At 27.2% G+C, this 26,155-nt stretch overlaps 1 protein-coding gene across 5 annotated transcripts in view; it reads right to left on the bottom strand.

Annotated features, from left to right (window-relative positions):
- Positions 1-5,224: 5,224 nt before the first annotated feature.
- The window catches only part of LOC100201910 (PC3-like endoprotease variant A), a 99,276-nt gene continuing 78,345 nt past the window's right edge, over positions 5,225-26,155 (bottom strand). For 2 of the 5 annotated variants that reach the window (XM_065793659.1, XM_065793655.1), the window contains exons 7-14: positions 25,033-25,121; positions 24,730-24,902; positions 24,240-24,461; positions 18,430-18,530; positions 17,530-17,751; positions 17,193-17,440; positions 16,906-17,075; positions 14,267-15,131 (exon numbers count right to left, since the gene is read on the bottom strand). In XM_065793659.1, coding sequence (XP_065649731.1) covers positions 14,511-15,131; positions 16,906-17,075; positions 17,193-17,440; positions 17,530-17,751; positions 18,430-18,530; positions 24,240-24,461; positions 24,730-24,902; positions 25,033-25,121 — 1,846 coding nt within the window. In that variant the 3' untranslated portion in view covers positions 14,267-14,510. Of the gene's footprint in view, positions 5,762-5,959; positions 6,826-12,860; positions 13,034-13,279; positions 13,528-13,630; positions 13,853-14,205; positions 15,132-16,905; positions 17,076-17,192; positions 17,441-17,529; positions 17,752-18,429; positions 18,531-24,239; positions 24,462-24,729; positions 24,903-25,032; positions 25,122-26,155 lie in introns of those variants that run through there. The other 3 variants (XM_065793656.1, XM_065793657.1, XM_065793658.1) reach the window with 3 other exon arrangements.

Genomic DNA, 26,155 nt, shown 5'->3' with positions numbered 1-26,155 from the left:
TCAAAAATAGTATTAGTAGAATAATAGTATTTATAGAAGTTCGTGCAATACTATAACTATTGTTTTGATCTACTATTACTATTGTTTTGATACTAATACTTCAAAACCATTCTCTTTTGCTAATAATGTCTAAGGTTATAGAGTTTATATCTATACTATAGTATAGTATAGTAACTATACTATACTCTCTCTCTCTCTCTCTCTCTCTCTCTCTCTCTCTCTCTCTCTCTCTCCTCTCTCTCTCTCTCTCTCTCTCTCTCTCTCTCTCTCTCTCTCTCTCTCTCTATATATATATATATATATATATATATATATATATATATATATATATATATATATATATATATATATATATATATATATATATATATATATATATATATATATAATATATATATATATATATATATATATATATATATATATATACATATATATTTGTGTGTGTATGTGTGTATTAATATATACTAGTTAGCTATATAAGCTCTATTATACATATATATATATATATATATATATATATATATATATATATATATATATATATATATATATATATATATATATATATATATATGTATATTTATACATACATATATATATATATATATATATATATATATATAATATATATATATATATATATATATATATATATATATATATGTATGTATAAATATACATATATATATATATATATATATATATATATATATATATATATATATATATATATATATATATATATATATATATATATATATACATACATACATATACATATATAGATACATATATATATACATACATATACATATATAGATACATATTGTATATTTATATATTGTTATTATATTTTTTCTTTGATAGAAAAAAAATTATTATTATTTTGTGCATACAGTTACATAATATGGTTAGAAAATACAAACGTCTAACTCATCGACAATCCTGGGGAAAAAATTTCAATGATAGCAGCTATTGAACCAGTAATAAAGAAGGAAATGGGGTATAAGAAGGCATCGTTAATGTTTTGTATCCCAACAACGACACTGCAAGACAGAATAAAAAGACTTTAGAACTAAGTAGTTGTTTAAAAGAGTTTAGAACTAAGTAGTTGTTCAGTAAAAAAACTTGGGAATTTTAAATCAGTTCTTAACCTTGAACAAGAGTAAGAGTTAGCTAAACATCTAATTTTTCTAGAGAGTTGCTTGTTTCCAGTTACAATGAAAGATTTGAGAGAATTGGCATTTCAGCTAGCTGAAAAGAACAAGATGTCACATAGCTTTAACAAAAAATCAGGAATGGCAGGCTACCAGTGGGCAGAAAGCTTTTTAAAACACAATCCTGTTATTTCTTTGGGTATACCAGAGGGAACTTCTGGAGCTAGACCAATGGGATTTAACCGACCTGCTGTGAATAAAATTTTGAACTATTGACTAAAAGCATAGATGAAAATAACATAACTCCAAATAATATATATAATGTTAACGAGACAGGAATTTCTTCAGTACCAAAAAAAGTGTCAAAAGTAATTGCTAAGATGGGTAAAAAACAAGTTGGAACTCTAACATCAGCTGAACGAGGGAAAATCATAACAATCAAAATGTGTATGAGTGCCTCTGGTATATACGCACCCCCTTGATTATTTTCCCCCATGTCAGAGCTCCCAAGAATGTTAATATTATTGAAAAAGCTCCTCCGGGTACTATTGCATCATATCACCCTAGTGGTTGGATGCAAACAGATATATTTTTGAAGTGGTTTGACCATTTTCTGTCTTTTGTAATGCCATCCAAAAAAAGACCTGTACTGCTATTATTAGATGTTCATGCAACACATACAAAAAATATAGAGTTCATAATGAAAGCACGTGAAAATCGTGTTACTGTTATTTACTTTCCACCACATTGTTTACACCATCTGCAGCCGCTAGATGTCTCCTTAATGGCACCATTTAGTAGCAACTATTCGAACGAAGTTTGTATTTGGCTGCGTACACATTATACTAGAGTTGTGACCGGATATCAGATTCCAGAACTATTTGGAATAGCTTATATGAAATCTGCAAACATGTTGACAGCTGTAAATTGTTTCAGAAAGACTGGAATAAGTCCACTTAATCCTGAAGTTTTTGATAATTGGATGTTTGAGCCTTCAGAAACAACCAACAGGTCATTTCCTGAGATGGATTCAGCAACACCAAATCTAACTACCAAGTCTCAAACACCAACTATTTCACTGCAAGAATTATCCCTGACATCTTGCTCTGAATCAGAAACTTGTACCACGAAAAGTATACCCCCAGCGATTTTTGCGATTTGTGTTTAATAACATTTTCAAAAACTGTTGCATTTTTTTCTAAATTGCTAAAATTAAAAACTTTTTTTGTTGTTGTTGTTTGTTGAAATACACTAATAAAAAAACACAGGTCGTTTTTATTTTCATATTTCATTAATCTAAACCTTACGGGGGCTGTTATGACCCCACTTCCCTATATATATATATATATATATATATATATATATATATATATATATATATATATATATATATATATATATATATATATATATATATATATATATATATATATATATATTATATATTTAAACAACTTTAAAAAGTATTCTACACAATAGAGTGCTCAATGTTCTTAAAAGAACAGAGCAATTATATATTAATAGAAAATAACTTAACAAAATTTTTTCCATTTAACACTGTGTTTCATCAACAAAGATTCATCAGAAATGATTCATTTCTGATGAATCTTTGTTGATGAAACACAGTGTTAAATGGAAAAAATTTTTGTTAAGTGATTTTCTACTAATATATATATATATATATATATATATATATATATATATATATATATATATATATATATATATATATATATATATATATACATATATGTATATATAATATATATGTATATATATATATATATATATACATATATGTATATATATATATATATATATATATATATATATATATATATACATATATGTATATATATATATTTTAAGGTGCGGTTGTGCCTCTCTATAGGGGCACAACCGCTTTTTTTGATAAGTCTAATTTTTGTGTTATAACGTTTTCAAAAACCGTTTTATTTTTTTCTTAATTGCAGCAATTTAAAGCTTAATGATGTGTTTATCGAAATACACTGTTAAAAAAGCGTATGCCGTTTTTATTTTCATACTCCATTAATCTAAACGTTACGGGGGCTGTTATGCCCCCACTTCCCCTATATATATATATATATATATATATATATATATATATATATATATATATATATATATATATATATATCGTATAAGTTGTTCCAAGGGAGTTAATATATTATGGGGAGTTAATTTGTTTCGCCGACAGGGGTTAATTTATTTCAAGGGGAGTTAATCTATTTCAAAATAGATTAACTCCCCGGGTAATTTTTTACGCAACGGGAGTTAATTTATTATGGGGGTTAATTTATTTCATGACACCAGCAGAAGACATGGTCTTATCATCCAGCCCCGTTAATATAACTAAAAAATTCGATAAAAAATGAAAAAGGAAAGTAGAAACTAAAGAGAAAACTGATTTAACAATCAATTTACTATTTGCAGAAAAAAAAGAAGAAAAAAAAAAAAATTTTAATTACTTTTTAAAATTATTATTATTTTTAATTCTCTATTTTATTCTACTTTTATTTTTATTATACACGCACACACACACACACACACACACACACACACACACACACACACACACACACACACACACACATACACACACACACATACACGCAAATATAAGTCCGTTCATATATACATACAAAACCAAATAAACTCTGTTTTATATTCCATCTACAAATGGCGTAAGTTATAATAAATATTGCATTTACAAATTGCGTTATTATTATAATATAGAATAATATCAAACATGTTTTAAGTACCATACAATATAATTAACATGTTGCGTCAATTTATTAGATATTAATTAAATAACATTATCAAAATTTTTAATAAAAGGATAGTAATTGCTTTGTATCAAAATCAAATAAGTGTTGTTTTGTTGCACGTTTAAATTGTTGAGTTGAGGTTAAAGTTTTTATATTACTCGTTAAAACCAAGTTCCATAACCGCGGCCCTCGGCAAGATATCGAAAAATCAGCTTGTTTTAATAATGTTTTAGGTATAAAAAAGTTATTTATTGAGTATTTAGTTTCGTATTTGTGGTTTAAAGAAAAAAAGTAAGTTTGGAAAATGCTTGGTAGCATACCCCACAAGTAATGTTTTTAAGTCGTGTTACAGTGTTATATGATAAAGCTTGTTTCCGAATATTAAGGTAAGAGCGAAACCATTTTAAATTGTTATTTCTTATTCCATAATTATACAGTTTATAAAGAAGAATCTCATGGTCAACTGTGTCAAACGCTTTTGAAAGATCGAGAAAAACCCCAAGAGTGTATTTTGTTGTCAAACCCATTTAAAATTTCGTTGACAAGTTTGGCTATAGCGTGTTCTGTTGAATGGTGTTTTTGAAAACCATATTGGTTATTATTAAGCAGGTGGTGGTTTAACAGGTAGTTGTAAAGCCTATTGTGCATTATGCGCTCTAATATTTTTGAAATGCATGATAAAATAGAAATAGGCCTGTAGTTAGAAGCTATAGAATCATCTCCGCTTTTAAATATAGGAACAACTTTTGCTAGCTTTAGCTGATCAGGAAATACCCCATTTTTTAAAGACAGATTACAGATATGCAGAAGGGGATATTCAATAATATCGTAGACATTTTTTACAACGTTCACGCTAATGTCATCTAGACCTGGACTTTTGTTTTGTTGTAAGGTATTAAATGCTTTTTTAAGCTCATCCGGAATTATATCAAGCTCGCTGACGTTTTTTTTTCTAAATACGATTTATAACATTTTTTTCCAGGAGTTAATTTATTAGCTAGTTTTTCCCCAATTTTTATGAAATAATTATTAAATTTCTCTGCAATATCTATTGCCTTATTGGCTACTGTATCGTTCTCATCTGTTTTTAAGTATTGCGGGAATACTTTGGAGGCATCTTTTTTTTTCCCTGTTACCTCTTTAATTACGCTTCATGTTTCAAAAACTACCTCCGGATTAGGGTGTAAAAAAATCCGGATTAGGGTGTAAAGAGATGACGGAGAAGACTTATTAAGGTTTTTAAAATGTCTCAGTAAGAATTGTGAATGATTAAAGTTTATTTACAGAATGTCTGTTTTTTTGAATGATTAATAACAAGAATGTACATTGTGAAAAAAATTACAAAACCTAACGAAATATTTATAAACATTTGCACAAGGTTTATTCACCAGTACCATAAAAAGTTAGTTTGTAATTTATTAAAACACCAGAACAAGTTGTATATCCACTTTCACATGATATTCTTGGATTTTCGTAGCCGGCATTAACTTGTACACGTTGCGTTCCTGTTTCTTCTTGTTGCACTTGAACTTTTTTACTTTTTTTCAGAAAATTTCTGAATGTTAAAAAGTCTCTTTTTCTAGAGTTTATAATCCTTTTATTGATCGATTTTTTTTTCCGTCCAGTGACAGGATCGAAGTTCAATGTATTCATGTTATCATTATTCTGTAAATTAACTTCTGGAATGTGATTCCGCATTATTTTAAAGGTCTCTGTATGAGGTGTATCAAAACTGTTGTCATTTATTTCTGTCGATCCAAGCACCTTATCTTTGCGTACTCCCGTTGGATACGGAACATCAAAGTATGGGTTCTACAACAAATAACAGTAAAAACAAAAAAACAAATAAAGATTGTAAGAAATCATTTATCGCGTATTTAGCAAAATTAATAAAATAGTGCTGCTGATCAACAGTTTTAGTCGATTTAACAAATGTTACAATTAACGACTTGTTTAATCTGGCAATCAAAATACTATAGAGCGGGGGTAAGGATTAAATAAAATATGACATCACGTTACATTTTATTTCGACATATACTTTACACCAGTGTTTTACGAATTCCGTAAAAAAGATTTGAAATAAAAGTTATTACTATTTATTGACATATTTAAATAAATACTTCATTTATTTATTTACTGATAGTATTTTAAATAAGTACTATAAAATTCAAAAAATGGAGTTTGTTTTTCAGGTATGTTTATTCCATAAAAACAAATTTTAAAGAAAAAACTTTATGTTGACTAGATGCAAATACAGTTTGCAAAGATCTTAGCAAAAAATACCCGCTGTTTTATACAACGCTAAGATCTCGCTAAACTTTATTATATAGCTCCTAAGAAGTTCTGAAAAATGAAATTTATTTAAGCCGTAAGCGCAGGAAAAAAAAGTAACTTTATAAAAAAAATTTTAAACATTAACGACATTAAAGACGTAACAAAGAGCTAATTGTTTCGTTAAAAAACAGTATAATTTAGTGTAAATTAAAAAATATTGAGATCATTCAACTATATCCGTAGAATGTGAGAACAAACTTTAATAAAACCCCAGAACAGTCGTTAAAAATATTTTGACAAACAATACGGGGGTTCTCATAACCAGCATTGACTTGAACGCGCTGTGTTCCGGTTTCATCATGTTGAACTTGCACTTTCTTGCTCATTTTTAAAGTTTTATCTCCATAAATTTTATTTATAACTGTTTTTTTTTTCCGTTTAAAAGCTGTACTGGAGTTGTTATTGATATTGTTAGTATTTCTATAATTTCCCCAGGGTTCTTTAGCTCCTTCTTTAGGTTTCACATGGTCTTGAGTACTACCTTCAATCGTCACTTTATTTTTACGTACTCCATTAGGGTAGGGAACATCAAAATTTGGATTCTATAAAAAAATAAACGTTTAAAAGATATTTGCTTTTAGTTTTTTTATATTTCTGATTAAAAATTTGCAGTTTTTTTTAAAAAAAATTCAGGGTATTAAAAATAGAAACAAACTTTTGTACCGTAAAACAACCTCCGTATTGTTCAAGCCAGTCGTGTTATGATTTTTCTTATTCATGCATATTGTCACTATCGCTAACAGTAATATCACCGTCATGTTCCATTAAATTCATGTCCAAAAATTAGTTATAACGGTCATTATTATATGAACTGTTTTAAATTCTTTTTAAGATATAAAACTTCTAATTCAAGCATTCTAGATATTAAGAAACTGGTTTCTTGTATACACGACATCGCATAGACTAGTTTATTGTTTTGAAAAGATTTTTACCCAACCTAGTACTAAAAGGTTCTTACGAGTTAACTGAATTATACAGCTATTCACGAAAGTTTAAACGATTGCAGAATTTTTATCAAGTATGTTTGGTTTTTGTTTAATAAAAAAAAACTGTAAAATGATATCGAAGTAATTTTTTTTTATTTATTAAAGAAAAAGTAATTAGCTTTAAAATGAATATGAACATATTATAAAAATTTTAATATTTAGTTAGAAAAAACAATAACAAAAAATCATATAGGAAAAAATTAAAAGTTTAAACGAATTGCAACATTCGAACAAAAAAAGAAAAAAAAAAAGCAAAATTAATATTTAAAGTGTCCTCCTTTATTTTTATAGCAAAGATAAACTCGTTTATGCGTTGATTCAACTAATTCCATGCACATCACGCAAAGTACCTTCAGCCAGTACTCATTCAAAAGTTGCTTCAAATGCTGAGTTGATTGAATTTCATGATATGTCAGATGATTGTCGATCCAAGACCAAATATTTTTAATTGGGTTGAGATCTGGTGATCTAGGGCACCAGGGCATCACATTAAACTTTTTTTCAAAAAATATTCTTCGATTGAGTGAGCTGTGTGAGCTGAAGCCCTGTCTTGTTGAAAGATGAATTGCTTGCTTCTGCTATACAAGTGTCTGATTGATGGAACTAAACATGTTTCCAATGTGTTCTGGAAGGTGTATTGATTAATTCGACCTTCGTACAGCTCACAGAAGCCTATACCTTTATGAGAACATCCCCAGATGCCGACCGAACTTCCACCACCTTGTCGATGATGTTGCAAAAACCTGTCTGAATATTTCTCAGTAGCAAATCTTTTGACATAGAATTTTCCCTCTCGGTTTACGACTTGAAAATTAGCTTCATCACTCCAAATAACTTTTGCCCACTAATCTACAGACCAGTCCAGCCTTTCTTTGGACCACGCTCGTCGTTTACATTTATCCATGATTGAAAGAATAGGTTTTCTAGCAGCTATGTACGTTCCAATACCTTTGTCCAACAACGTTCGTCTCACGAGCTCTCTGCTAATTTTCGGATAACTTTTTGACTCGTTGAAGATTTGTGCTAGCTTTTTGTAGCTGAGTCTTTCTCAGATTTCTTTACTAATTCTGAATATACCACTTTTTTCACAGTTGCTGAGTTTGGATGGTCTCCCAGTACGCAGCATGTCGGAGACGACCTTGGTAAGTTCTCAGGTTTTGATGGTTTTTCTAACGCAATATTCAGAAACGTGAAGTATTTTGCCTATTTGAACATTTGTGTGATTTTTGTCTTCGCCATACTAATAACTTGCCACTTGATCTCACTAGAAACTGATTTTCAACCCATTTGCACGCAATTGAAATTAATTTGAAATTTAAAATATTTCAAGTTGATTTTTAATGAATTAAAAGCTGCCTGATAATGTTGTGATGAATTTTTTGATTGTTAACTACTCATTTTATCTTTATTTAAAAATAAAAAAAATTTTCGCACCGGATTCATCAATTAATTAGCAAATAATTGATCCTAAATAAAATCGTTTAAAATTTTGTGACACCTCTTAATTTGTATCACCTACCTTTTAATGAAATTTCTAAGTAAACCTACTTTTTTTTTATTCTTTTAACAAATAACCTATTTAACAAATTGGAAAAAAAAATTATTTTGATATCTATTTCCGTTAGATTTTTATTCAAGAAAAACTGGAGATTAGGTCTTAAAGTTCTGTAATCGTTTTCGTGAATAGCTGTAAAAAAAGAACAGAAGAAATGAGAAAACGCTAAAAAAGCACTAATGATACTAAAAAATTTTAAAACATGCTGACGAGATGCTTTGTGATGAGTTGACTAAAATAATTAGATTTCTATTGATGTTATAGTATCCTCAAATTTGTTCTTGGATTAAACTAAAAATTTTATTACGCATGACTGATATAACATAAATTACTTAAATTTGGTTATATTTTCTGGTTTTGTTAGGCAATTAAGTTTGTTTCCAATCGATTCATTGTTAATCGTTCTACTTCGTCGCTTCTTTTAGATTGCACTGATTGCTTCTTTTCAATTAAATTGAAAATCTTTTTATTTGATAGCATGTATAAATTGGACTCGCTGCTGTTTATTGCCAAATTTGGAAATTCCAATTAAGTTTTTTTTTATCAAAAAGAAACTTAGTACTGTTAGCTTTTCAAGATTTCTTCTAATAATAGTTTCGTATTAAAAAAAAAATTTTAAACATAAAAAAGGTAAACCATTAACAATGGAAAAGTTTCTTCGACATATCATTTTTTAAACACAACTTTATGTTCACATAGAAGATATATGGAGATATGTTGAGAGTACAAACTTATTTCTAAAATACAACTTTGTGTTCACATACAAAACATATGGAGTTAACTTTATGTTTATATACAAGGCATACAGAGAAATAATGTTGAGAGAGAAAAAAATCATAGTTGCTTTGAGTTTTAAAAAATTAGGAAAAACAAAAATTGAGGAATCAACATAAATATACAAAAATTGTAAACGCAAAAATTTGTGTGTCAAAAAAAGAACGTTTAAAGCTATCAAATTAAAGAAATTTGCCAAAAATAAACCAACATTTTAGCTTTGATATATGGCAAATTGACCTATCAATGGCCAGTCTTATTCAGACCCCTTTTTAAAGAGCTTTTTTTAGAATTTTTAAAACTGACCCCAGTAACAAAAGTTGTTAAATAGTTTTTTGAAATTCAACAAGTTTTTTATAAGATAGTTGTTCTCGTTATGCCTTCTTGTTTCGTTGTTTCCTTCTGCTATCGTTATTTTAATCTTTTATTATTATTTCCTTCTTCCAATGATATTTCCTTCTTCTATTGTTATTTCCTTATTCTCTTGTTATTTCCTCTTTATATTGTTATTTCCATCTTTTATGTAGAATACAAATATGATAAAATTGGAATAATACAAAGTCTTCACTTTTTGATTCACTTAGAACAGGCAGCCAACCTTGAATCTGACCTCAGATTTGTAACAGATTGGGGCTAGCAGTGGCCAGTGTAGCAGTATCCAGCAGTAGCAGTGGCTTGTGAACTTTAACTCCAACACAGTTATTTAATGCAAACAGCTATCGTAATACTATTGACAAATTGATGAATAGCAACTTTCTCAATGAGATTGATGAACGGTAACCCTCTTTTTTTTATGTCATCTATGATTATCTTTAATTAGTGACCTCACATGGAAACCATATATACAATCAATTGCAAAGTTAGCATACCATACTCATACTGCTTACCATACTTTACCATGCTTGCATGGTAACCATGCATATCTTAATCCTGATTCCATTTTCTATCTCTACAAATCTCTTATATGTCCCTGTTTGGAATACTGTTGTCATATTTAGGCTGGTTTTTCTAATGCCATTACAATTATCAAAATGCCAGCACATTTTTACTACAAATTACATGCATTAGACCATACTGTACCGTTTAAAAATATAGCGCAATACTAATTGTCAAGATATGATAAGCTTTTAGATGCTAAGGAAATTAACCACATGCACATAAACCAGAATGGTATCAGCAATTGTGAATGCCTCCTTAAAAGGCATTCACAAACGCTGATACTATTCTGGTTTATGTGCATGTGGTTAACTTCCTTAGAACCCTTTTATATGTAATTTAATCACCTAACTTAATTTGTTATTGAACAATGCAAACTTGCTTGGATCAAGTTTTCAGTATGACAAAATTAACACCATTAATTCTCAATCTGAAATAACAATAGATAAAATTGTTGAAAAACAAATGGAGTCGATTGCAAATTCGACTAATGATGGTAGTGTAACTGAAATTGTAGATTATTATTATTTGAATTAGTCCAAGTTAATCCTTCTCCAAATTAAGTTGTCTTTACCGCAAGTGGAATCATCTGCTCTTCTATTTTTTTTAAATGATATTTCAAATAATTTGTATTTTGTATACATAGAATTGGAAATAAATAAAAACTCATTTCTTTTTTTCTAATCTCACATTAAATTAGGCTGTTTTTCAAATAATGTCAAGTGAAACTGTCATCTATTCAAGTCTGATAGGAAATAATTTTGCATATTATTGTCTGATATATATTAAACAAACTGATATGTGTGAAAAGTACCTTTAACAAAGATTAGCTGCTTCCATAGAACAAGTTTCATGTTTTTAAATTAAATTGTATATAGATATTTAAAAAAAAAAGCTATTTAAAAGAAATTTGTTCTCACATCACTTTAAGCTACGTTAAATTGAATGATCAGATTAAAAGAGAAAAAATTTAAAGCATATATATATGGAAATATATGGAAAAATTAAAACAAATAAAGAAATGAGATTAAAAAGCAACAGTAAAAATTAAAAAAGTTTTTTAGTTTGGCTAGTAATTGGTTATCCCAGTTATTACTCGCATCCAAGCTATTACATGCTATCCTGGCTATTACTTGCTACCCCAGCTATTACTTGCTACTGCAATTATTATTTGCTACCCCAGTTATTACTTGCTACCCCAGTTATTACTTGCTACCGCAATTATTACTTGCTACTGCAATTATTACTTGCTACCGCAATTATTACTTGCTACCGCAATTATTACTTGCTACCGCAATTATTACTTGCTACCCCAGCTATTACTTGCCAACTATTACTTGCTATCCCAGTTATTACTTGCTACAATTTCATACCATTATAATTCATACAAAATCATTAAACATCAAAAATATTATAAACATTTAATAAAAATATTTATAATATATAAATATTATAGATATTTTTTAAAATATTTATAATATTTAATAAAATGTTTTATTATTACATATAATAATAAAAACTACTTAGTTTATATTAAATATTTATTTTTGTCATTTTTTTAGCAAGTATTTTTTAAACCCTAAAAACTGAACAATTTAAAAATAAAAACTTTGATTGCGCTATGCTCGACACAAACAAATACAAATTTATTGAAATACAAATTATTATTAGAAACAATATAAGATTAAAAAAAAAAATTCTTTTTAAAACAAATGTTAATAAGCATTTGTAATAAGAATCAGTGTTTGTAATGACTAACACCATTTTAATGATTCAACACCATTAGTTATAAGTAATTCAATATTTAATTTTATTCATTTTTATTCATCCTTATTAATATTTGCTCTTGCAAATTCCTATTAAGATTTGCCATTTTAAAAGTTGATTTTATACAAGTATTTTATAAAACAAACTTTTTATGTAGATTTTAAGAAAAAATATGCCCTAGTTTATGTTTTTAATAAAGCTTTATAAAAACAAAGAAGCTGTCAACGGATCAAAAGTTAAAAAATTACCTTGCCAACCCAAATGTAAATTACGATTATTCAAATTATGATATAATCAAAATATATGTGTTTTAGTTATACAAAAAAAATCAGTTTTAATAATTTTTTTTAACAATTGTAAAAATGGTGCATTCAATGGTCACAATGCAATCACAAACTATAATAAAATCAATGCACTATTGCATCATAATGAAAAAGCAATTGTTATAAAATATCAAAACTCAAACCCAGTAAAAATACTGTTGACCGTAAATAGTAAAAAACCAGTAAATATTGATGACTGTAAATTGTGAATAATATTGAATACATTTATATTTTACCTCTTTGCGCATTTTTTCCCACTCAGCTTTGTTCTGCTTAGTTTGAGTGTCTATGACTCGCTCCTCGAGAGACTCTACATCATCTGTATTATCACCATTGAAGAGGTTCATAACGTCATCTTGATTTGGATTATCAGTAATTTTTAAACGCCAAATACCTTTCGGATTTTCACCTTCAATCAAATATTCATTAAATAGTTTTACATTTTAATCAAATATTTATTAAAAAGTTCATGAAAAAAAAAAACCAAAATATTTTATGATAATTTTTTACTTTTGCTTCATCCAAATATAGAATATAAACAAAAAAAAAAACTGGCAATAATAAGGTAATAAGGTAAGGTAAAAAAAAAAAGTTATGTCAAAAAAGTATCAACAAGGGAGTTACACCGAATGAGTATCAGTGAATTTGAACTTACCCCAGTTATAAACAGTCATAAAACTCCATTCATCTAAACCTTCATCAGAGTCGTCATATTTTCTGGGACTCAACATTTGACTTTTTGTATCCTTTGGAGAAATCAAATCTATACTGACATCTCCTCGACGCCTATGAACAAAACTGACTGTCAAAACCACATGCTCAACTTTTGCAATTTGTGCTGAGCTGCTCTCACATGCAACTGTAGGAATGTTAATAAATAAAGAGTCCCCTCGTGGAATATCCCTGAGAAAAAATGTAATAAAAACTTAAAGAAGTATTTAAAAAAGTAATGTGCATTATTAGGAAAAAGATCAGTTTAAATGAAGAAAATGAAAATCTTTTTTACTGGTGATCAAATCCTGAAGCAGCTGTGCATTTTCTTTGGGCAGGCAAGTTTTTCCAACTTTGAGCTGCATTCACCATTGCATTTGCATCTAATCTTCCAAAACCAAATTTATGATTAAAGTGGAAACCAGCACCATTTCTTTTCCATCCTTCATCAACTGGAGAAGTTATTTGTGCAGTATGTACAATCAGCGCTTGAACATCTCTCCAAGTCAGCAGTGGACTAAAAATGAAAAAAAAAGAACTAAATTTTAAATACATGTTCTAACCTTTATAGTGAGTAGAAAGGATATTATAAATCTGTAAATAAAACATGCAAAATTATAACAAAAAAATCATAATAAGGTCCAAATACTAACTTTTCTAATTATTTGAAAAATCCAAAACTGAATTACACTTCATTAAAACTGAATTACACTTCATCAAAACTTACTACAGCCTCAAAAACTGTAAACAAAATTTTTTTAATAATATTCCTAAATAAATCTAAATTTGAATTAAATTTTATGATATTAATCACAAATTATAAAAAATTTGGAATAATATAACTCCATTGTTTACTTACAAGTTAAAAAATCGTTCAACTAAAAATCTTCAATATAAAAGACTACAATTTTTTAATTTAAAAAACCTAATCATCATTTATATATATATATATATATATAAATATTCAGCATATTTATAAATATGTACAATAAATATATATATTTATACAACAAAATTAACAAACACCCATAACACAAATGTCAACTAGATTCAGAAATTGTCAGAAAATTTTGTACATATAACAACGGCAACCAACACAAATAAGATAAACATAAATCTTTTTATAGTCTCTCAAGACTGTTTTTTATCCATAAGCATTTTTATATGTAGGACTCTTATACAGTTCCATAAAAAGTAAGAGAAAATTTTAAAAGAACTCCAGAGCAATCGTTTCTTCCACTCTCACAGGAGATCCTGGGATTTTCATACCCAGCATTTACTTGAACACGTTGGGTTCCTGTTTCTTCTTGAACTTGCACTTTTTTACTAATTTTTCCATCATTCTGAGCACTTCTTGTATTAAATTTTTTACGTTTGCTCCTTAATTGATTGTAAAAGTTTAGTATTTCTTTTTTTTCTTCTGAAAGCAAATCTTTTTTCTCTCTAACTACATCATCATCTGAATCATTTAATTTACTTTCATCATTTTCATTTTTATCAGGAACATTCTGAAACTTTTCATCAAATACTGCAAGATTTCCTTTTTTAACTGGAACAACATACTCGTCATATTGCTTGTTTGTTTTATCTGAGATCTTGTTTTCAATTTCATTTTCTTTCTCCTCACTTGAAACTTCAGGTATATCACTTCTATCATACTCAATTTTATCTGTAATTGGTTCCACATTCCCATTTTTGTAAGCCGCGATATTTTGAATATTTGCATTATCTTTATATTTTGTTGCAACATTATTTTTTCGCACACCAGTTGGATAAGGAACATCAAAGTTTGGGTTCTGAAACAAGTGAAAATAAAAAAAATTATAAAAATAATTTGTAAGGTTGTATTTAACAATATTTATTTATATAAAACTTAAACATATTTATATGGAGCTTTCTGACCCCCAAAAAATAGGATTGTGACTGTTTTTAACAATTCTGGTGTCCTATTCCCATCTTTGATATAAGAATTGTGTCTGTTTAAAAAGTTTATATTCAAAATTTCAAAATTTTAATTTAATCCGTTTAACTTTTGAATAATTTTCACACTTAATTTTTGTTTTTAATATATTATAAATTTAATATTACTTAAACTTTAAATAACTGAATTATTATATAAATACAAAAAAAGAATTAACAAAATCTAAAAAATTAATTATTTCAAACTATATTAAAGCATTAAAGCACAAAATATTTCTTTTCTATATATTTACATAAATAAATAAATATATATATATATATATATATATATATATATATATATATATATATATATATATATATATATATATATATATATGTAACTATGAATGCTTAATGATGATGATGATATATGATGAATTTATGTATATAACTATGAATGCGTGTTTAGATAACATCTTTGATGTTATCTAAACACGCAATATATATATATATATATATATATATATATATATATATATATATATATATATATATATATATATGGCGACAAAATGTACTGAAAAACGCGCTATAAAGCAACAGTTGTATTAAGGCAACTATTTGTTGTCACCTTAGCTTGATTTACTCAAATTTAAAACTTTACCTAGTTTTAGGTATCTATTTAAATAATTTAAAAAATAAATTTTGGGCCAAACTAAAAATTTTTTTGGTAGATATGGAAATTGCAGTTTTGAGAGTGTTTATTGTATAAAACCACAAATTTGCATAGAAATGCCATATGGTGATAGTTTGTACTTTTAATAGTTTTTAAGTATTTTTATATGTATATATTACTATTTTTATGATTAAAAACAGTAATTTAGGAGTTAGTCAACTATATTTAATTATTTTCCAAACTTTTAGCATGCAGTTGTGTATAAAATGCTAATGCAAAATATATGCTAAAAATAAAATGCTAAAAAACTAAAAAATGTAGATTTTTCTTTCACTAAAACTATTTTGTTTTTTACTATATTATGTAAGGCTTACAACTTATTAACATAAAACCATTTTTTTCTCAAGGCGAAACACAAAATTTTGTTTTTTACTATATTATGTAAGGCTTATGTCTTACTAACTTAAAATCATTCATTTTGCTAACATTTGTTATGCTTTTCCTTCATAGTTGCTGACTTTCCACAATGATGTTTAACATTAAGGTGATGCAACTGAGTAAAATCAACAAAAGAAAAAACGTTAAGGCAACACTTTTTTTTGTATATTACTGAGGGGAGGGTGATAATTTTAATTTCCATAGAATATGCTCAATGGAGTAATAATATGAGTGAAGTCGTTATAGCGCAAAATATATATATATATGTAATAAATATAACTAATATATATAATATATAATAAATACATTTCAATTACTTAATTATTTTTTAAAAAATGCTGCCCGGGACATTCTCTGATTTAAATATTTTGATATCTTCCTTAATTGCTTTAAAGAATCTTAAAATGTTGCTTAGTTACAGTATTGAGCAGTGTAAAAAGCAAAAGAAAATTAATAAGGTGTTTAAGTGGATTGTCGAGAAAAATTTATACATTTTTTCTTTCTTTATTGTCTCTTCTTTGATATTGTATATATTATAATAATTATGAACTTACAATAAGCCTCATTTTTTCCCATATTTCTTTATTTTGCTTTGTTTGAGTATCAATTACTTGCTCCTCTAATGATTCAACATCATTTGCTTCACTATTAAAAAAACTCATTGCATCATCTTGGTTTGGATTATCAGTAACTCTTAACAACCATACTCCATTTGGATTCTCACCTATTAAGGAAAAAACTCCATTAAATAAGTAATTTTTGCTGGAGCTATTTAATTCAGTTATATTAATCAGCTTTAAAGTAAATCACTTTGAGCTGCAGGTATATTGTTATTTTTTACCCCAATTATAAACCGTCATAAAATTCCACTCATCTAATCCTTCATCAGAATCATCATATCTTCTAGGACTCAGCATTTCACTTTTTGTACCGTTTGGAGAAACTAAATCAATACTAACATCACCACGGCGACGATGCACAAAACTTACTGTCAATATAACATGTTCTAACTTTGTAATTGGATTTAAACTACATCCATACTCTGTAGTTTGAATTTTGATCAGTAATGAATCCCCTTTTGGAATATCTCTGTAAAAAATAAATAAAAATAGTCATTTAAGTTAAAAAAAAATGAAAATAAAAAATTAAATTAAAAATTTTTTAAAAAAAAAACCTACTGATGGTCAAAACCAGCTGCAGCTGTACACTTTCTCTGTTGTGGCAAATTAACCCATGTTAATGCAGCATTCACCATAGCTTCTGCATCAAGCCTCCCAAATCCAAACTTGTGATTATAATGATAACCTGCACCATTTCTTTTCCAGCCTTCATCTACAGGGGATGTTATTTGTGCAGTTTGGACAATTAGTGCTTGAACATCTCTCCAAGTTAATAATGGACTACAAAACAGAATATTCTTAAAATTTATAGACTCAGTAATACTATTACCGTATTTCCTTGATGTAGTTATTTGAATAAACTCATTAAAATCATGATGATGTGTGCATTAAAGTATTAAGTCTAATCTATTGGTGATCATCATTTTTTTAATTTTAATTTTTTTGGGGGGTCAAAATTTTTAAATAAAAATTTTAAAAGTGTAAAAATTACTTTAAGAGCTCGCAAAAACAGAATACATCACCTGTTGAAAAAGTTGTCTTTGGTGAACCACAAGAAGAAGATACTATAACCATGATGGATCTTGTTCTCAAATTATGTAAAACTACTTTAGACTATCAAACTACAATGAGCTTTTATTCATATAAAAATTCTGGAAATAAACTTCATAGTTATCAAAAATTGTAATATATATAAACTTTGTAAGCTTCTAACATTAAATGTCTATTCTAAAAACTTATAACCTCTTGACTGCATCTTTAAAGAAAGCGCTAATATATAATATACAAAATATACAGTAGTATAAATTAAAAATATATATTTCAAGAAAATACGGTAATTTTAAAAAACTGAAGCATACACTAATAAATATAAGTATTGGAGCATGCTTTTTTCAAAACACTAAAACAATAAAACAATTGAGAAATAAGTTTTTTCTTTTTAGACAAAAAAAATCATACTTTGCTTCCAATGTTAAAGCAATAATACCAGCTGCTAATGGTGCTGAAGCTGACGTTCCTTTAAACTCTTCAGTGCATTGATGATATAAATCTGTAGTTACCTAAATATTGCAATAAAGAAAAAATTATTTTTCCAAACATAATGCAAACAAGTCAACCAGAAAAATAATGCAGATATATTACAAAATAATAAAAACACTACATATAGTTTCTAGAACATTGTTTCTTAAACTGTGCTGTGTGCCACTAGTGGTCTTATGTGTGCACAAGTGGTACACAGTTTAAGAAAAACTGCCACACCATACTATATACAGTTTCTTTACATATAAGTATTTATTTATACAAATGTCATGTTAAAAAGATTTGATAGGCAAAATACCATTATTCCGGTGCACTTAGATGTGGTAGGTATTTTGCATCCAAATACATTTATAAAAGTAATTTAAAAAAATTTAAAAAGTGCCATCATTAAACTAGACAGTTTTTCAAAAACTTAAAAAAGTATATACTTTTTTTGCCATGATAGCTCATGTTAATTAGTTTATGATAAAGTTGTATACATCTAGATTATACTTGTATTTAAATACAATGGCCACTATTTATTCATTTACCGCTATGTCAATGTATTTCCCTACCTTTTGAGACATATATAAGAGTCTTATATTTGAGATTATTTCTTATTTCAGAAATTTATTATACATAATGGTTTATCTAAGTAAAAAAAAAGTTTTTTTTTTACTTAGATAAACAAGTTTTTCTAAAGTTTCTAAAAACACATCAAAAAATCTAATAAGTTATCTAAATAACAAAAACATTTCAATTCAAATCTGGCCTAGAGATAATGATGGCTATCACAGAAGCTGGATAACATTGTTTCTGAAAAAACCTTTTATCAATGCATATGAATTATAGTTTGGGCTTATGTCATGAATAAATATGAAGTTTGTCCCTAGTCCTCACTGTATTAATGGTAACAGATTTTCAGTATCAAGCTGGTAATAAAAAAAATAGAGCACTTTTTTGTTTTTTGAAAGAGTCCTGCTACATAAAGAACCATCTCCATATTTGACTCTTAAATTTGTGCTTACATGTTTGAACTCTTTATCTCAACTATTTTACACTGTCATCTATACATTGGTCCAAAAAAGATTAGAACTTTGATTTGTCTGAGACACAAGTATCCCAAAAATTCAATAGCTTTTGTAACATTCTCTTGGCATATATTTATATGGCAATATTTGCCTAAAATCTAAACAATTATACATAAACATTGGATCAGCTGACTATATTCTAATTAGACAACACATAACTAGTAATTACACCTTGCATGCATTGTTAATGGGATGATACATTGTTGGCATTTTTTGACATCTTTAACAGAGATTTTAATGTAAATAAAAAATTTTGTTTAAAATTTCATTATTATTATTATAAAACTTTTTTTTTATAATTTTTATAATTTTAAAATATTAATTATTATTATTAAATATTATTAGTACTAACTGTTAATACATTCGCACCAACAATTAAATTTATTTTTTATGTGTTATTCATTTCACACAGTCATATATCAACAACACACTGAATATAAAATCAAATTTTGAGTCCAGCGGGAAAATAAATATCTTTAGCAAAAAAGAGGGCATTAGATGTTTTAATAGATTAAAACACCATGTCTTATCCTACCAAGTGTGTGTTTGTAATTTAATTGTATGTAATTTTGTTGAATTAATATGCAATTTAAAAAAATATCAATAGCTTTTAGCACAAGAAATGAGGAAAATCCTATACCTTGTTCTTAAGTTTTAACTTAGAGATGAGGGCCAAAAGTCTAGCAGAGTACTGCACCCATTTTTTTAGAATAGCCCTTGAATATGTATAAATATACTTTTTTTACTATATTCACCTTCCAGGACTGAGGGCGCCACCACAGTTAAGGAGACTATACTTTTTTTTATATGTATTAATATTTCTATATGTATATATGTACATTGTTTGTGTGTGTGTGCGTGTGTGTGTAAGTGTGTGTGTGTATATAAATTCAAAAATAGTCAGAACAGTGAAACAAATAGAAAATCCAGTAAACTTTTTTTCTCACAATGTTTTTAATAAAAACAATATAATTATAAAAAAAATTACTAATACAAAATATTTTTTTATATATTAAAACTACTAGCACTAGAGGCCTTTCAAATAATCATCAGTAGTGCTGTTTTTGGTATTATTGCAAGATGTTTGTATTAAAAACAAAAATAACTTAATTTTCATATTGTTGCTATGGGTAACTACTGATTGTGAAAGATTGAATTGTAATTATAGACAGGAAATATTTTCTATTCTGACTTCTTTTGAATTTATTTGGTTAAATATTATATTTCAAGTTTATATATATATATATATATATATATATATATATATATATATATATATATATATATATATATATATATATATATATATATATATATGTATATATATATATATATATATTTATATGTGTGTTATATATATATATATATATATATATATATATATATATATATATATATATATATATATATATACACTACCGTGCAAAAGTCTCTGCTCATGTGTAATATTTGCAAGGAACAGTAAATGCAATACATTTTAGGATGATTTTAAATATATAAAAAGAATAAAATGTTAATATAAAAAGTTGATGAGGCCAAATCATAATTTTGCATACTTTTTCCTTTTCTTTTTGTTTCAAATAATTTTGTTTACCTTTGTTTTGTTGAGTTCTGCTGCTAAAAACATGGCAGAAATTTTTCTATATGAATAACCTTTTTCACGTAAAATACATATAAAGTTCTTCAGTATTCTTTATTAAATTTAAAACTGCACAAAAGTTTTAACCAAAATATTTTTTGTAAGCTTAGGTTTGACAGTAGCATGATACTTTCCGGCATGGTAAGGATGTTTTCAGTAATTTTAATTGGTTGCTTTTAATAGACTTATGTTTATATTTATACTTGAAAATGGCATTAGTGTGCGCATTTAATGTCTTGAATTTAATAAAGAATTTGAGAAATGTAAAGTAAAGAAAGAATATTGTGAAAGTAAAGAAAGAATATTGTGAAGAATTTCGTGGCAAAATATGTATTTTACGTGAAGAAGGTTATTCATATAGAAAAATTGCTTCCAGGTTAAAAATATCCGAATCAGGTGTGAGATATGCTCTACAACGATTGCATGATATTGGTTCCAACAGTGACAGATCACGTTCTGGAAGACCAAGAGTTACATCACGGCAAGAAGATACGTTTATTGTTGTGTCCAGCAAAAGAAATAGAAAAAATCCAGCCACAATTTTAACAGCAGAACTCAACAAAACAAGGGTAAAGCCAGTATCAACTGATACTGTAAAAAGAAGACTAAGATCAGTCAACTTAATAGGACGCGTTGCTGCACGTAAACCTTTGTTGAGGGCAGTAAATAAGAAGAAAAGATTGGAATGGGCAAAAATGCATAAAAATTGGGGATTAGAAGATTGGAAGAAAGTTCTATGGACAGACGAGAGTAGGTTCGAACTTTTTGGTACCCGACGTCGCGTGCATGTTAGGCGTTTACCTAATGAAAGAGTGCTTCCTCAATGTATACAAAGTACTGTAAAACATGGAGGTGGTAATATTATGCTTTGGGGATGTTTTGGCAATGGGTTAACTGGAGATTTAGTTAAAATCACATCTACCATGGATAAACACATGTACCATAATATTTTGGTTAAGCACGCAATTCCATCTGGTATTCGTATAATTGGGAAAGGATTCATCATGCAGCAGGACAACGATCCAAAACATGCATCTGGATTATGCAAAAATTATTTGAAACTAAAAGAAAGGGGAAAAGTTTGCAAAATTATGACTTGGCCTCCTCAATCACCAGATCTATTACCCATCGAAAAGTTGTGGGATGAACTGGATCGGAAGATCAGAGAAGCAGGTGAAACATCTTTTATTAATCAGCAAATGCTATGGGAACGTTTGCAAAAAGCTTGGAATGAGATAACAGCGGAAACCATGAATAAATTATTAGCCCGAATGCCAAGATTATGTGCTGCTGTTATACGCTCCAAGGGGTCTCATATTGATGAAAATAAAATTTAACATTTACAACTTTGTATATTAACATTTTATTGATTTTTATTTATTTACTATATATTTAAAATCATCCTAAAATGTATTGTATTTACTGTCTAATTCATTGTTTAATAAACAATTAAAAATAAACGCAATTTTCTTGCAAACTTTTGTTACTTTATTGAAATATTACAAATGAGCGGAGACTTTTGCACGGTAGTGTATATATATATATATATATATTTATATATATATATGTATAAAAAATTTTACATTTTTTTCATGTTATTTTTTGTGGTGCTTGACAATGGCACATTGTTGTGCTGATTTGACAAGGTTTTAACTGAAATTTTTTTTATTCAGAGAATTTAGCACATAATTTTTTTTTTTAATGTTCTATTAATAATATATTATTTATATATAACGTGTTGTCAGAAAGTTAAAACCATTAATTTAATTACAATTTAATCGTTTTTTAAAAAACCCGCAAATTTATTTTCTTTAATAAAATGTTTTTATTTTTTGCAAAAATGCAAATTTATCTGACCAGAATGTTTTTAAAACATTCTGAATGTTTTTTAAAATATAAACAATGTTTTTATTTTTATTTTTTTAATAAAATGTTTTTATTTTTATTTTCTTTAATAAAATGTTTTTATTTTTTATTTATTTTTACTGTAAATCATGCACGGAGTGTTGCTACATTAACTATCTTATAGCCTGACTCGCAACGGAGTGCTGCTACATCAACTGACAAATAGCCTGACTGGCAACGGAATGCTGCTACATCGACTGACAAATAGCCTGACTTGCAACAGAGTGCTGCTACATTGACTATCTTATAGCCTGACTCGCAAGGGAGTGCTGCTACATCGACTGAGGGTTTGGTTGGGGCAGGCAGTCTATCAAGTTATAAAAAATATATATATTTATTTGTTAATGTATTTTTGTTATGTATTATGAATAAAAACACAAAAATAAAAAACAATGACATAAAAAATAATAATACAATTGATAAACAATATAGTCTGTGAAAACTTGTCTCTTAGTGTTTTTTTCATCTTTAAAGTTAGTAGTGTTAAACACATGCAGAAGACATTTACTATTGTTATTGTTAAGGTAATTAAATTGTTAGTCATATAATAGTTTATTAGTTATAATAATAATAACAATAATGTTAACTGTACAATAGAAAATCTGTGAGTCACTCAACTGTAGTTGCGTGACTTTAACATAAAAATGAAAAATACGAATGAAATTCGTGATATAACAAAATAATAACAATCTAATTTTTATTTAGAATTGCCCTTCTCATGTTCTTTGAGTTTATTTTTAAAAGTATTTAAATTAACAGAGTTAACAATGTCTCATAGGTTAGACTGTTCCATTTATTAACAATCCTATAAGTAAAGTAATGCGTTCTTGCTTCCAAAATATGAACATTTTGTTCATGCAACCGTTGATTATGACCTCTCAATTTTGGATATAAGTTTTTTAGTTAGTTATACTTTTAATTAAAAAAATATAGTTATACTTTTAAATACATAATAAAAAAACATAGTTATACTTTTACTTAAAAAAAAAACTCTATTTTCTAAGTATTGCTTGTAAAACTTAACTCTTAAAAATTGGTAAAACTTAAAAAAATATTAAAAAATATATAGGCTTATTTAAAATATAATTTTGTAAAGATAAAACAATAAAAATTACCATTTTGTTTTCTCTTCCTTCTTTATGTGATGCACCATTAAATGTGACAGCAAGAGTTGATGAACATTTCTCTGTATAATAAGCTGATAATCCATGGTCTCCTATGCAGCCTATTGATATTGTAAATATACTTGTTGTATACCCATCACAGTTGCAGTCATCATCTGTTAAACCACCATTACCAGTTGCCCATACAAAAATTGATCCTAAACGATTTCTTCCCTATTGACAAATGAAAAATCAATTAAAAGGCTTATTTTTTTACCTACTTTTTTTTAAATTACTTTCTATCTATATAAAAAAAATTAATCATAACTTTGTAAACATTTTAAGACCTTTTGACACAAGTGTAATATTGAACATATAACAAAACGTTTTTTGATCACACAAAACATAAAAGACAAAAAGTACATAAAACAAAAATACATAAAACAAAGGACACAGGAGCATGACTAAATGAGAAAAGTTTTTATAAAAATATTTGTCTAACTTGCTCAGCACCAAGCCTCAGTGCTTTTGCAGCCATCGGTCCTGGTTTTCCAAATGTTTTTCCATCATCTTTTGGTCCCCAACAATTTATGTAAATATCAATATGGTCTCCTCGAAACCCTAATGCACTAGCTTCTAATGCATCAGTTGCTTGACCATCTAGCATACGTACTCCTAAATAAATTTACAAAAAAATTCAGCACAGTTTTTTATTATTTAATTACAATCATCTAAATAACAACTATTTTAATTTAAGTCAACTTTATTGAACCAAATACATCTAAAAACTAAAAAAAAAAATTACCTCCAATTTTAGCATTGTACGCAACCCCAGTACCACAGATACCATTGTTAGCAATTGCAGCTGCCTCTCCTGCGCATCTGGTGCCATGACTAAAAACATTAGTAATTTAATATTTTATATGATGTATCATTTTTCTCTAAAACTAAAAATAAGATAACCATGACAACATAAACACATCTGCTCACTAAAATATCTGCTCATAAAATGTTTAACATTTCTGCATAAGTTGCAAAATATTTGTAGTAAAATGTTTTAGAAGTGTTAAATGCCTAAAATCAAAGTACCCTTGGTACTTGGATCTCAGACATTTAATTAGGTAACTCCTTTCCTGTGGCATTTGTTCTTGCATTTTAGGTAAAAAAAAAATTTAACTTTTTAATGGTTTGAATTTCTTGCTACCATTTATTTAGTCTTTTAAAATATTTTTCATGACAGTTTTGATGTCTTTTAAATGGTTTTTAGAAAAAATAATTGTTATAACTTTTTACACACTATGTTATATAGTGTGTAAAAAGTTATAAAAATTACATACAAGTCTAAATTTGATTTAGATATAATATCATCATGTGATCTTAAATTTCACAACCAAACCAAATAAATGCAATACTTAATAAAAATAATAAATGCAAAAAAATGTTTCTTTGTTATAAACCATACAAGCCTTTTAACTAAATGAAACATTAAACAGTTTAGGGGCAAGAAAAAATTCTTTACAAATTATCAATCAAAAAAATTAATAAAATTTACTTAAATCAATCATTAAATTGCTTGAAACACAAATGCAGAGATCTTATTCACAAATATAAACTGAAATCTCCAAAATTAAGTAATGTACAACAAAGATCCTAGAAATATTCAACATACGGCAGAACAATGTTTTTCATAAATAGAGTTGCTTACCTTAGGAATTCATTACCAGGTTCTGTCATTGACAGCAAAGCATGAATAGTTTTAAAAATAGCCTGGAAAATGAATATACTTTTTGATTAAATGTTAGTGGCTTAATATAATGTTAGCCACTAACATTTATGAGTATACCTATAAGTATATTAACGAATATACTTTTTGATTAAATGAGTGGCTTGATAAGGCTTCAATAATTCCATTTTCTTATATAAATATG

This window comes from Hydra vulgaris, chromosome 03, assembly GCF_038396675.1.
Source record: "Hydra vulgaris chromosome 03, alternate assembly HydraT2T_AEP".
In the NCBI taxonomy this organism is placed as follows: Eukaryota; Metazoa; Cnidaria; class Hydrozoa; order Anthoathecata; family Hydridae; genus Hydra; species Hydra vulgaris.
The sequence above is the reverse complement of the archived record's forward strand: the minus strand, read 5'-3'. Positions and strand labels throughout refer to the sequence as shown.